Raw genomic sequence first — 14,660 nt, forward strand, 5'->3', positions numbered from 1 at the left:
AACTTATTAATAACTGTGTAACTCATGTCACTTTATCTTTTTGAGCTCTACAAAATGGGTAGGTACTGTAACCTAGTCACACCATCATTGTACTTGTGGTAAGGATTAAATGAGATTATTAATGTACAAAAATGAGAACAGGACTCGGTACAAGGAGATGCTCAAATAAATTACTGTCAAATTACTTTGCCAAGTCGTATTTTAAAATGCAATTTGCTGTTCTTCCCTAAGCAGCCTGAAGTGGTCTCTGAAAATGGTTTGCTATTCACTTGACCCAGAAAACCCTACAAAATCATGCAAGTCTTCGTTCCGACTGTACGAACGCATGTGAATCTGTCCAGGCCATCAAAGGTATGCATATTCGAAAAGCCACCAAGGATGTGAAGGATGTCCCTATGCAGAAGCAACATGCGCCATTCCGTCGCTCCAATGCTGGAGTGGGTAGGTGTGCCCCGGACAAACAGTGGGGCGGGACACAGGGTCGGTGGCCCAAGAAGAGTGCTGAAGTTTTACTGCACATGCTTAAAAATGCTGAGAGTAATGCTGAACTTAGGGGTTTACATGTAGATTCTCTGGTGGTGGAGCACATCCAGGTGAACAAAGCCCCCAAGACGTGGCGTAGAACTTACAGGGCTTTTTTATTGACCGACCCAAAAAAGCTGGATTAAGCCACACATGACTCCCTGCCACACTGAGCTGCTCCTTTCTGAAAAGAGCAGACTGTTCCTAAAGCAGAAGATGAGGTTGCACAGAAGGAAACGATATCCCAGAAGAAACTGAAGAAACAAAAACTTACGTCCTGGGAATAAATTCTGCATAAAGTAAATAGAAATAGCAGTAAAAACAGAAAAAAAAAAAGAGTAACTTGCTGTCGAACGGGAAAGTTACAAGTATATTTGCATTGCTTTGTATTTGTACTTTTGCAATATGGAGACTCCCCCTAAAATGGAATATAAACCCTATTGTTGTATTTTAAATTCTATTTTCAATCCAAAGCAACGAAACAGAACAATTCTTACAAAAAATAAGTGCTTTCCTTAAATTCATTCATCTATTGATTTTTCTCTTTTAAAAAATTCAGTTTTTACACATTACACTTTCAAAAATAGGTTGCTTTGGTGGGTCAATAAAAAAGCAAAAATTATTTCCCAATTTTGTGACTCATATGGGATCTCATTATCTCTAATACAATAAAGCAAGGACTATACTTGGCGGAGACTTTGTCCTGAGATAAAACATTTCAAGGTCTCAAAGGTTATGAGAAGGATGAGAACCTCAGGGGTCATTATAGTAGCTTATACTCCTGGGAGTAATGCCTGTCGATGGTGTGTACGGAGAGAAATAGAAATGAAAGGTAGGGGCGCCTGGGTGGCACAGCGGTTAAGTGTGTGCCTTCGGCTCAGGGTGTGATCCCGGCGTTGTGGGATCGAGCCCCACATCAGGCTCCTCCACTATGAGCCTGCTTCTTCCTCTCCCGCTCCCCTGCTTGTGTTCCCTCTCTCGCTGGCTGTCTCTCTCTCTGTCAAATAAATAAATAAAATCTTAAAAAAAAAAAAAAAGAAATGAAAGGTAAACAACAGTTACTATGGTATGAGTTTTGTTTCTGCTCCAACAATGGCACAAATTGAGAGAGGCCAACACAGAAATGATAGGAACTAAGTAGGGAGGCCAAACAAAAAGATATATATTTAAACCTGGGCTCAAAAGGCTTTGGTTGTCTGACTCCCTACACAGCCATCACACATTTCAGAAGTGTTACTTCCAACCACTTATAGATGAGAAATTCAAGACAGAAGGAGACAATAACTTGCTCCAAGTCACACACATACAACTTACTGGCTGGGAATACACAGCTGAAGCTATTCCTACTAGAATGTGAGCTCCACATGGACACGATTTTTATCTGTTTTGTTCATTGCTTCATCCCCAGCACGCTAGACAGTGCTTGTACACAGCAAATACTACACAAGTCTTGTTGAAGGGATGATGAGTGAACAAATAAGGTCTTTGCTCTTCAACAGTTCGTATCTAGTAGAGAAGAGAACCATGCAAACAATTTCAATACCATGTGATATATGCTATGATAAAGAGGGCAAAAAAGTGCTGGGAGAGCAACAGAAGGAGCCTTTATGTCAGGGAAACTCTGATAAACAGTGAGTCTTTAAGAGAGGAGTTGGAATTAGCCAGAGAAAAGAGAAGGGTGACGGCAAAGAGAAAGTTTTAGGAGAGATTACAAGGCTGAATAAAGAGTAAGGCAAGGGTTCTTTGTGCCATGGACTCCTTTGGCTGTCTGGTGAGGTCTATGGGCTTCTACTTTTAACAACAGGGTATGTGTGTGTGTGTGTGTGTGTTTTGAGAGACAGCGAGAGAGCGAGAAGGAGGGAGAGAGGCAAAGGGAGAGGGAGAAAGAGAATCTTAAGCAGGCTCCATGTCGTGTGGAGCCTGAGGCAGGGCTTGATCTTACGACCCTGCGATCATGAACTGAGCTGAAATCAAGAGTTGGAGGCTTAACTGACTGAGTCACCCAGGTGCCCCAATGTGTGTGTGTGTGTGTGTGTGTGTATGTGTGTGTGTGTGTGTTTTAAAGATTTTATTTATTTGAGAGAGGAGGGGGAGAGAGTGAGAGGAGAGCACGAGTTTGGGGGAGAGACAGACAGAGAGGGAGAAGCAGGCTCCCCACTGAGCAGAAGACAGCTCGATGTGGGGCTTGATCCCAGAACCCCAGGATCATGACCTGAGCCAAAGGCAGACATTTAACCGACTGAGCCACCCACGCGCCCCTCTGTGTGTTTTTTTAAAATGCATAACATAAGACACACAGGATTACATAAAAATCAAATTATATTAGTGTTATTATCAAAATGCTAAAAAAGCTGTGACCTGCTAAATATATATGCTTTATTAATATGTAACAAGATCTAACTATAGGTTTTACAACTACCTTAATTTTGAAGTAATGATAGGTATAAAAAGATATTTGTGGTATGAAAATATCTGTGATTTCTACTACTGACAACATCACAGGTATTGCTAATATTACTAGGGTCTAGTGCCTACGTTCATAACTGTAGGAAATGTTAAATTTTAGTTAGAGGTTAATAAAATTCAGATGTGATTATTTTCCTATCCAAGTTCACCACCCTGACTTTTTAATCCTTGAGTCCTTAGGGGTTTAGGGATCCAGTGTTAAGAACTCTTGGTCCCAGGTACATAATGAAGAGGGCCCGAGCTGGTAGCAATGGAAAGGAAAAAAGAGTCCTACGAGAAATTTAAGGGATACAACAATTTAATAAATTTGATGATTTGAGAGTGGATAAGGAAAAGAGAAGTACCTAAGTTGATACTCAGGTTTCTGGACTGGGGAATTTATGATATGCAAAATTAATATATAACTGGCAATGTCCACTTAAGTTCAGAAAGGCTTTCAAGTTGCTTAAAACTTTAGGCTTGAGAAATATAATAATTATTAAGATTGTTAACAGTTGTTGCAGATTCTGTCATGATTTCTAAGATTCGTGAAGACAGGACTATAGCCTGAGGAGTCAGATACATGCTCCTGGAAAAGTAAGTAGAGCATACCTTTTAAGCTCAAATGCATCGCTCTTTCTACCAGGATACTGACTGCAAAAGTTCCATCCAACTTGGCTGGGCCCTCCTCGCCTGGGCAGACTTCCCTTGTGGTGTTGTTGCAGGGGACCTGGGTGGAGGCAGAAGACTTCTGGGGGCCAGGTGATGGAGAGAGCTGAATCTCATCATTCCTTCTGGAGAACAGCTCAGACTCACTGTGGCTGCTGCAGTCCACAGAATCCAGTTCAGGAGCGGGCCCAGGGTGTGGGGAAGGAGAGGAAAGAACCAAGTGAACTCGCAAGGCAGCTCCTGAGAGGTTGGAAGCATTTCGTCCAAATAGAGGATACACACCTGCAAGAGGACAGAGGAGGATAAGCCCAAGCAACCAGGTACCAGGAACACTCTCTAACCTTGGAAATGACTCACTGAGAGTGCTTGTGGTCCTCTCTCCTTCGACGGGCCTACAGGCCCCAATATACCAATTTGTAAAAGAAACGGTGAAGTTAGTATACGGTGTGAGAATTTTTACTTCCCTTCTCCGCAACATGCATACTATCTCCATTAATGGAAAGTAGTAAGAGCTTGGATTTGAAGCCAAAGCCAAATGACTACCAGGCAGAGTTGTTGTGGAAGAGATTCATGTGCTGGGGGTGAGCAGACTGAGATGAATTCTGAAGCCTTTTGAAAGCCTTTTGAAATAATAATAAGATTATTATTAAAGCAGGAGCGGCCTGTCTTCTCTGCCACATGTCCCACTGGCTCCTGTCCTTAGGCTTTCCTAAGGCCTTCTTCTTAGGAAGCTGTCCTGGTGCTCAGTTTAGCCTCAACAACTAAATATGTCTGGCAGTAGCCCTGAAGATCATTTGGAAATGAAGTAGGAGGCTTCAGCAAAGGAGGCAAGAAAGAAAAATAGGGGAATTAGTATTTGTTGAGGGTTTTTCATGTGCCAGAATCTGAGGAGTTAGGTAACCTGCCAAGGTGACTTTTCCAATAAGTGGCAGATTTAAACCCAGGGATCTGAACTTACAGGCTTCCTGGATGTTAAAATGAGATTTCATTATATAGCAGAAGGCACTAAGAATTCTTTCAGAATCTTAAAAGTTTGCTTCATTAGATTCATTTCAATTCAGGAAAACGGAGTTAACTGATTCACAGGAAGCAGTAAGATGGAGCTTTCCCCGTCTTTTTCTGTTTTTTAGGTAACCTCTTTTCTTCTGATGCAATGTGTGAATTATCATCACTGTCACAAGCAGAAAGCAAGGGCAATAGGAGGGAAGCCATCCAAAAGCAACACCGCTAAATCCTTATCCTCAAGAAACTCAACAGCTACTTGGAAGGATGGTTGGGTGGATAACTGGATGGACTGCTTGACTCATTCAATCAGTACATCAAATGCCACACCTTGTACAAAGCCCGTTTACAAGAAGATAAAAAGCTTAGACTGATGGGAGGTGGAAAAGCAGGAGAGAAATGGACAATCTGAAAAGTTAAATACTTCCTTTGGTATCACGCAATAAAAAGAGGTTATTTGTGCTTGAGTTCTGATCCTTAAATCTTTACTCACTGTTCCAAACCTACTTTCTTCAGCAGAGTGAAGTTAAAAGCCCATCTTTATGAACTTTGGTTCAAGTCAGCTGTGTTTACTTCAAAGACATTTTCTGCAGGCTCCCTAAAGTGACTCTAGGCTCGCCAGATAAAACAGGGCACATGGCATTTAATGAGGTGTTCAACAGAGCCAGAATTACACCTGCTGGGTCCAGAGAAAACCAGAGAATCTGGGATGATCACCCAAATACTCAGTTCGTATTTAGCCTGGGCTACCTGTTCAACAACAGGGTCAGAGCACGAGGCTAAGAGAGCTACACAGGGTTGTGATTCAGCCTCTTCAGCTGTGTGGTGGAGGAAATAACAACTACTCTTACAAGGAGTGTCCCCGTGAATAAATATCATGTTTATAAAGAATCTAGTCTGGTCACCTTCAATTCATTCTGCATTATCGTTACTAAGTGGAGTCTTCTAAAATGCAAAACTATCACTCTTCTATTCAGACCCCATTAGAATAGCTTTCCATAGCTCTCAGATAAAAGTCCGGTACTCTTGTCTGCCTTTCTAACTTCATCTCTTTATCATCTCCCATCCTATATATCCTATGATCCAGCAGTGCCAGATTACCTACCGTGCCTGAAAGCTATCAAGCTGCTTCATGCCTCTGGGCCTTCACAGGCTGTTCCCCTGTTTAGAATATCATTCTTCCCTTTTCGTGGCTTATTCCTAAATCCTTTGAAACTCAGGTCAAGCATCATTTCCAGAGATATCATCCTTGAACCAAAGCGATGTTACATCCCTGTGCTCTGCAATACCACTGAGAAAACCTTTTCATAGTTCTTATGCTTCACTGTAATTGTTTATTTACCTCTTTATTCTCCCATGGACTATCTCTTACTCATCTCTGAATTCCCAGAGCCCAGTATACGTATCTGAACAAAAGTACTAAACAAAAGTTTAAAAGAAAGCATTTAGCACATAATTCCACTTGTAAAATGTTACACCTTTTTCCTTTCTGCCTTGTGAACCAGTTTATTACCTTGTACGTTTTCTTTATGATTTCAAGATGTGCTGACCAGAGAGAGGATATCCTAGTGTCAGCAGCAGATATGTTTTTCAGTGTATTTTAAAAACTAGCATTCTAGATTATCATATAGGCTCTTACACATGAGGTTAAAGATAGTCCCCCCAATTCACCCATTTTTATTTTATACATACTAATTGAGTACAATATTCTAGGCACTATGTTAGGTGCAAAAATCTGATAAATTTGAATGTATTCTAGAGTTACAAAGTTCAGAGCCAGTTCTTAGATCTGTGGTGACCCTACCAAGATATACTGTCACTAGGTAATGCCCCTCTTTTAAGCAGCTAGTGGTGCTCTTTCTTTTTGAAAATTCTTTAGTTATAAGAAGCATTACTAAATTATTACTAAGCTTTTAGCATACAATACTGGAAAAGAAAAACTTACCAGCTGTGAGCCTGGGTAGTAATCTAAGCTCTTTGAGCCTCCATTTACGTGACTATAAAATAGGTCTGCTACCTATCTCACGGCACTGCTAGGAGTATCGAATAAAATAATGTCTGAGGGAGTTTATCCCATAGTGCTTGTCACAGAGCAGGTACTCAAACCACAAGAGCTGAGGCCGGTTCCTCACTTACCACTGACAGTTAATGTCCTTGCTGACCTCTCCCCAAGTCTGGCCAGGTCCACATAGGCTGAGCCAATCCAACTGTCCGTCTGGTGGGGCCTCTCCACACTGTCATTGCCATAAGCCCGCCACACTTGGATCTCTAACCTCTCCTCCCTGAAATACCAAAGCAGTGACGGGCCCCTTGTGACTTCTGCTCTTTTGGATGCCTTGAAAGTAACCATGACCTGCTTTTTGTTTGTAGATTCCTTAGGCTTCTTGAGAGGGGTCCAGAAGGCCTCATGATCATACAGCTTGTAGCGGAGGTAGCAGTATGTGTTCTTATGAACGTGGCTCTGGCCGGCAAGAAGCACACAATGGATGGGTAGCCAGAGCCTTGGGGTGGATATGGTGACAATGGCTGGCTCCGCTTCATTCATCTTGACAAGATTCTTCAGATTATTCTCAAAGCTCCAGCCCAACAGCTCAGCAGCTTCCAGCACCCGCTCTCTATCTCCAGGATGCGTGAAGGAAACTGAAAGCTCCAGGCCACCCACAATCTTCTGCATGAGCTCCAAACCGTGAGGCAGGGCCCCATCCTCTGGCAAAATGATAGGATACCATCCTGTGATCCCTTATGGAGAAAAATAAGATTTTCAATTGTTGTTTTAAGAGTAAAACGATTTACCCACTTCCTACTCCAGATCCACCATTACCCTGGCCCAAGACAGAACAGAAAACATATACCCACAGAACACTGGAGTTTGTTTCATCTGATTACTGGAAGACAATGAGATCAGGTGGAAGAACAAAGGTTAGGAGTTGAAAGACCCTTGTTCTCCCCTAGGCTCAGTCCCGAACTTGCAGTTCAGTCTAGGTAAGTCATTAATTTCACTCAGGCTTGGTTTCCTTACCTGACAAATAGGAAAATTAGTGCTAATACTGCCCACCAGACAAAGTTGTTATAATCATCAAATGAAATAATGGTTTTGGAAGAGTTTGAAAAGAGAAGTGTTATAAAAAAATGTGAAATGGAGGGGTTGGAAGATGGTGGCTGACTGGGGGACCCCAGGCTTCACCTTGTACCACAAATAAAACTAGATTACTATCAAATCATCCTAAATACCCCAGAAATTGACCTGAGGACTGGCAAAACAAACTCTACAACTCAAGGCAGAGATGAGGCCTCATCAAAGAAGGTAGGTGGTGTGGAGACACAGTTTGGGAGAGAAATGGATTGTGGCCGCTGCAGTGGGGAGGGAGCCATGGCCACAGAGAATGGGAAGAGACAGACTAGCACACAGGGGAGCTCATGGGGAACACGAATCCCCATGGCAACTGGCTTGGAAAGTGAGAGGGACTAAATTTCACGAGTTTCTGCAATAAGTGGGGCTTAAAGCCTAGAGTTCTAAAGGTCAGCATGCTTGGCTCTGATAGAGTCCGGAGGGCACTGGGGCTACTCTTGGAGAGGAGGCAAACAGCCTGAGAACATACAGTGTAGAAACAGCAATCTGAAGAGCACCTGGAGCACACAGTGGGGAGGTTATATGCAAACCTAATGGTAACCATATATCAAAAAACCACTAATAAATATGCAAAGAATAAAGAGAAAGAAATCCAAATATATCATTAAAGAAAATCAGCAAACCATGAAAGAAAGGATCAGAGATTTCAGAATGGATAAAAAACAAGACCTGTCTATATGCTGCCTATAAGAGACTCATTTTAAACTTAAAGACACCTGCAGATTGAAAATGAGGGGATGAAGAAAAATTTATCATGCAAATGGATGTAAAAAGAAAGCCAGAGTAGCAATACTGATATTGGACAAAACAGACTTTAAAACAAACTGTAACAAGAGATAAAGAAGGACACTCTATATTAATAAAGGGGACAAACTAACAAGAAGATACAACAATTATAAATATTTATGTACCCAACATAGGAACACCCAAATACGTGAAACAGTTAAACACAAACATAAAGGAACTAATCGATAACAACACAATAACATTAGCAGACTTTAACGCCCTACTTACATCAAGGGACAGATCATCTAAACAGAAAATCAACAAGGAAACAATGGCTTTGAATGACCCACTGGAACAGATGGATTTAACAGATATATTCAAAACAGCAGAACATCCTAAAACATTCAAAACATCCTAAAACATTCAAAACATCCTAAAACAGCAGAGAACACACTCTTTGCAAGTACACATAGAACATTCTCCAGATTAGATTACATATTAGGCCACAAAACAAACCTCAACAAATTCAAGAAGATCAAAGTCACACCCTGCATCTTTTCTGACCACAACGCTAAGAAACTAGAAGTCAACCACAAGAAAAAACCTGGGAAGGATACAAATACGTGGAGGTTAAATAAGATGCTACTAAACAATGAATGGATCAACTAAGAAATAAAAGAAGAAATAAAAGTAGATGGAAACAAATGAAAACACAATGGTCCAAAATCTTTGGGATGCAGCAAAAGCAGTTCCAAGAGGGACGTTTATAGCAATAGAGGCCTACCTTAAGAAGCAAGAAAAATCTCAAATAAACAACTTCACCTTACACCTAATCTAGAAAAAGAACAACAACAACAACAAAAAAAACACAAAAAACCTAAAACTAGTAGAAGGAAGGAAATAAGAAAGATTAGAGCAGAAATAAATGATATAGAAACTAGAAATACAATAGAACAGATCAATGAAACCAGGAGCTGGTTTCTTGGAAAAAAGTAAAATTGGCAAGCATACAACAAAAGAAATAAAAGGCATCCAAATTGGTAAGGAAGAAGTAAAATTTTCACTATTTGCAGATGACATGATACTATATATAGAAAACCCTAAAGATTCCACCAAAAAACTGGTAGAACTGATAAACAAATTCAGTAAAGTTGCAGGATACAAAATCAATGTACAGAAAAGTGATACATTTTTTTCTTTCTTTTTTTCTTTAAAGTAGCCCAGTGCAGGGCTTGAACTCATGACCCTAAGAGCAAGACCTGGGCTGAGATCAAGACTGTATGCTTAACCAACTGAACCACCAACAGGTGCCCCTGTTGAATTTCTATACACCAATAATGAAGCAGCAGAAAGAGAAATTAAGAAAACAATCCTATTTGTAATTGCACCAAAATAACAAGATATCTAGGAATAAACCTAACCAAAGAGGTAAAAGACCTGTACTCTGAAAACTATAAAATATTGATGAAAGAAACTGAAGACAACACAAAGATATGGAAAGACATTCCATGCTCACGGATTGAAAGAATATTGTTAAAATGCCTATAACCCAAAGATCTACACATTTAAAGCAATCCCTATCAAAACACCAATAGCATTTATCACAGAAAAAACAATCTTAAAATTTGTATGGAACCAGAAAAGACTCAAAATAGCTAAAGCAATCTTGAAAAAGAAAAGCAAAGTTGGAGGCATCACAATTCTGGACCTCAAGTTTTTTTTTTTTTTTTTTTTTAAAGATTTTATTTATTTATTCGACAGAGATAGAGACAGCCAGCGAGAGAGGGAACACAAGCAGGGGGAGTGGGAGAGGAAGAAGCAGGCTCCTAGCGGAGGAGCCTGATGTGGGGCTCGATCCCACAACGCCAGGATCACGCCCTGAGCTGAAGGCAGACGCTTAACCACTGTGCCACCCAGGCGCCCCTGGACCTCAAGTTATACTACAAAGCTGTAGTAATCAAAACAGTATGGTACTGGCACAAAAACAGACACATAGGTCAACAGAACAGAATAGAAAACAGATATAAACCCACAATTATAACATCGATTAGTCTTTGACAAAGCAGGAAAGAATATCCACTGGGAAAAAGACACCATTCAACAAGTGGTGTTGGGAAAACTGGACAGTAACTGCAAAAGAATGAAACTGGACCACACTTTCTTATACCATACACAACAATAAACTCAAAATGGATTAAAGAGCCAAATGTGAGACCTGAAACCATAAAAATCCTAGAAGAGAACACAGGCAGTAACTTCTTTCACATCGGTCATAGCAACTTTTTTTTAGATATGTCCACTGAAGCAAGGGAAACAAAAGCAAAAGTCAACTATTGGGACTACATCAAAATAAAAAGCTTCGAAACACTGAAAGAAACAATCAACAAAACTAAAAGGCAATCTACTAAATGGAAGAAGACACTTGCAAATGACATATCTGATAAAGGGTTAGTATCCAAAATATATATAGAACTTATACAACTCAATACCCAAAAAACAAATACTCCAATTAAAAAATTGACAGAAGACATGAACAGACATTTCTCCAAAGAAGACATCCAGATGGCCAACAGAGACATGAAAAGATGCTCATCATCACTTACCGTCAGGGAAATGCAAATCAAAACTACAATGAAGTATTACCTCACACCTGTCAGAATGGCTGAAATCAACAACACAAGAAACAACAGGTATTGAAGAGGATGTGGAGAAAGGGGAACCCTCTTACACTGTTGGTGGAAATACAAACTGGTGCAGCCACTGTGGAAAACCGTTTGGAGGTCCCTCAAAAATTTAAAATAGCACTACCCTACAATTGAGGAATCGCATTACTTGCTATTTACCCAAAGAGTGCAAAATCACTAATTCGAAGGGATACCTGCACCCCTATGTTTACAGCAGCACTATTTACAATAGCCAAGATACGGAAGCAGCCCACGTCGTGTACGTTGATAGATGAATGGATAAAGAAGATGTGAGATACACACACACACATGAATATTATTCAGCCATAAAAAAGAATGAAATCTTGCCACTTCCAATGACATGGATAGAGCTAGAGAGTATAATGCTAAGTGAAACAGAGAAAGGCAAATAACAAAGGATTTCACTCTTATGTGGAATTTAAGAAACAAAACAAATGAGCAAAGGGGGAAAAAGAGAGAGAGAGACAAACCAAGAAACAGACTCTTAACTATACAGAACAAAGAGATAGTTACCAGAGGGGAGGAGTGTGGGGGGATGGGTTAGATAGGTGGTAGGGATTAAGGAGTGTACTTGTCATGAGGAGCAGAGGGTGATGTACAGAATTGCTGAATCACTACACTGTACACCAGAAACTAATATAATACTGTATGTTAATTATAGTAGAACTAAAATGAAAACTTAAAAAAAAGATGGGGTATATATACACAATGAAATATTATTCAGCCATAAAAAGAATAAAATCTTCCCATTTGCACTAACATGGATGGAGCTAGAAACTATACTGCGAAATGAAATAAGTCAGTCAGAGAAAGACAAAAACTATATGGTTTCACTCATATGTGGAATTTAAGAAACTAAATAAGCAAAGGAGAAAAAAAGAGAGGGAGAAAACAAATCAAGAAACAAACTCCTAACTATAGAGAACAAACTGTTGGTTACCAAGGGGAGGCCGGTGGGGGGATGGGTGAAATAGGAGATGGGGATTAAGAAGTGTAGTTGTGATGAGCACAGGGTGACGTATGGAACTGTTGAATCACTATATTGTACACCTGAAACTAATATAACACCGTATGTTAAAAAAAAGAAAACTTGCGTCATATGGCACCAATTCACTTCTCCAACCCTCAGTTTTTTCATCAGCAAAATGAGGAAATTAGGCCTCTACAGGCCCTCCTGAATCTAAGAATGGGTAATTCAGTACTGTGTCTACATGAGGGATGGAGAAGAGGAGGAATACAATGAGAGGAAATAAAACAAAACTTGCCTACATCCTAATTCATTCCACTTGAACCCGTTAAAACACATACACATCATTTAGGGAAAAAAAAGTGAAATGTGATTAAAGGGCTATAAATACACTGGAAAAGGCATGGGTCAGGAGACCTAGGGTCTAGTCCTAAGTCTTCTACTGAAGGAACTGCCACTTAGTAAAAATACACCAAGGGCCAGGCACTAGGCTGCAAAATAATAAAAGCTATTCTTTATGGAGTATCCACTGTGTGTCAGATATACTTTTAGTGCTTCATATGTATTACTTCCCTTAATTCTCCTGATAACTGGGATAATAATCCTTATTTTACAGATGAGAAAATGGAAGCTCAGAGACCTGCCCGAATTATTATAGCTACCACACTGTACAAATAAGTGACGTAAGTGAGAAACCCTATATACCAAGCTGCACAGACGGTCCTCTGGCAGGCATAGAGAGTACCTGTTAGACAGTCCTGCTCAAATTTTAACTCACAATTAAACCTGGGAGATGTGTGCTAGAATTCTGCAAACTAGATTACACAATCCTAGGGAGGATGATGGGCAAGAGAAGGAAAGCTGACATTTACTGGGTGCCTACTTTGTGTCAGGTACGTTATACATCCCATTTCGTCAGCCCCTACTTTGCAGACTTGTCAGGATTAACCACCTCCATTCATGAGATAAGAAAACTGAGGCTCAGAAGGGTCAAGATCACTGAGCAAGCAGTAAGTAGGACAGGACCATTATTTCCAGACTGCCTTGGTGGCTGTCTTCTTTTGGGCCATTACCTCCTATCTTTATTCCTTCTTTAGTGCGAGAGGAGGGTACAGTGACAAAGAACAGGTGAATCTGGACTCGATTTCCAGTACTGCCACTCGCTAGTTGTGTGGTTTTGGCAAATCACTTAAACTCTGTGAGCCTAAGTTTCCTCATCTGTAAAATAAAAATAGTAAGATCCTGTATCCCCACCAAGTAGGGTTATAATGAGACTCACACAATATCTGAGGAAATATTTCACAAAATGCTCTATAATGTAATGGGTACCACCATATTTATTATTGGTAGTATCACCATCATCATCTTTCCTGGAGTAAGACGACAGTACAAAGCTTTGAGCTACTTTACTTTGTTAGAAGACTTTTGAAATGATTAGGAGAGGACGTAAAATATTTCTCAGAAAACTTTTAAGGTACTTGGGATTATACAAAAGCATTTGTTAGGGGTGATGTTTTCTTTTGCATATCTTACAGGGAGCCATGCAAGATGATCTCTTGTAGGAAAGTAAATGAGAAGGGGTAGAATTAGGAAGTGATTATCGAGGACCCTTACCAGATCTCTTGACCAGCAGCTCTTTTGTGGGAACCTTAACTACTCCAAGCAGATACTCTCTGCATGACTGGATACTGGTTATATCCCTAGCTGTCAAATCAAACAAAAAAGAGAAATTAGTGCTTTACTGACCAAACGGCTGAATATTTCACCACGTATTTTCTAGGAAGAGCTCTAGCATACAAAACAGAGTCCCTTTTAATTCGGATTGTGATTAGTCATTGGTGCTCACCTGACTTGGTATCTTCATGATAAATAGCAAAAGTGACCTCTGCAAATTCCAACAGTTCTGCCAGGAAACAGGCCTCTCCACTGCAGTGCTGAGTCACCAAGTTACATGGAAACTCTACGTGATGGGAGAACTCAGGGCAGAAGGAACAGGCTACAGGGCGGGTTCGGCGCTGTTCTCCCTTGGGCAGGAAGGAGAGATGAGTGGTGACAAAGGCATTGACCCCGACTGTGGCACTGAACTGCAGAGTGGGTTCCTGCTCGGCCAGAGCCCTGTAAGGCGAGAAGGATGGGAATGAGATGGCAGTATCAGAAGTCAGCCAGATTGCCTAGAAAACATCTGCATCGTTTCCATGAGGCCACCAAGAGGACTAACTGACCATATATTTCCTATCTAGGCTTTGGAGAGAGCCATAATGTGCTTTCTTAGTAATCTAAATATCATAGTGCATGTGTATGGGGTGGGGGAAGACAACATTCACGTGTTTACCAGAGTGACACTCCAAGGACACTCCATTGTACTGTCAATGACCTTCAACCAAAGACTACCATACCAGGGAGCAACGGTAGTTGAACAAGCTCGTTCTACTGTTCAATACAATGAGAAAGAACATATACCAAGAGGAATCATGGGGAATTTTAGTAAAAAGAT

General features: G+C 40.6%; 1 protein-coding gene across 1 annotated transcript in view; it reads right to left on the reverse strand.

The window, feature by feature from the left end:
* Window positions 1–14,660, reverse strand: part of C2CD3 (C2 domain containing 3 centriole elongation regulator) — a 123,493-nt gene that overhangs the window by 51,351 nt on the left and 57,482 nt on the right. Inside the window, exons 20-23 of the mRNA XM_040631318.1 lie at window positions 14,013–14,281; window positions 13,781–13,870; window positions 6,775–7,377; window positions 3,580–3,918 (exon numbers count right to left, since the gene is read on the reverse strand). Of these exons, the coding sequence (XP_040487252.1) occupies window positions 3,580–3,918; window positions 6,775–7,377; window positions 13,781–13,870; window positions 14,013–14,281 (1,301 nt within the window). The remainder of the gene's footprint in view (window positions 1–3,579; window positions 3,919–6,774; window positions 7,378–13,780; window positions 13,871–14,012; window positions 14,282–14,660) is intronic.

The sequence above is a fragment of the Ursus maritimus genome, unplaced genomic scaffold, assembly GCF_017311325.1.
Source record: "Ursus maritimus isolate PB19 unplaced genomic scaffold, ASM1731132v1 scaffold_16, whole genome shotgun sequence".
Lineage (NCBI taxonomy): Eukaryota > Metazoa > Chordata > Mammalia > Carnivora > Ursidae > Ursus > Ursus maritimus.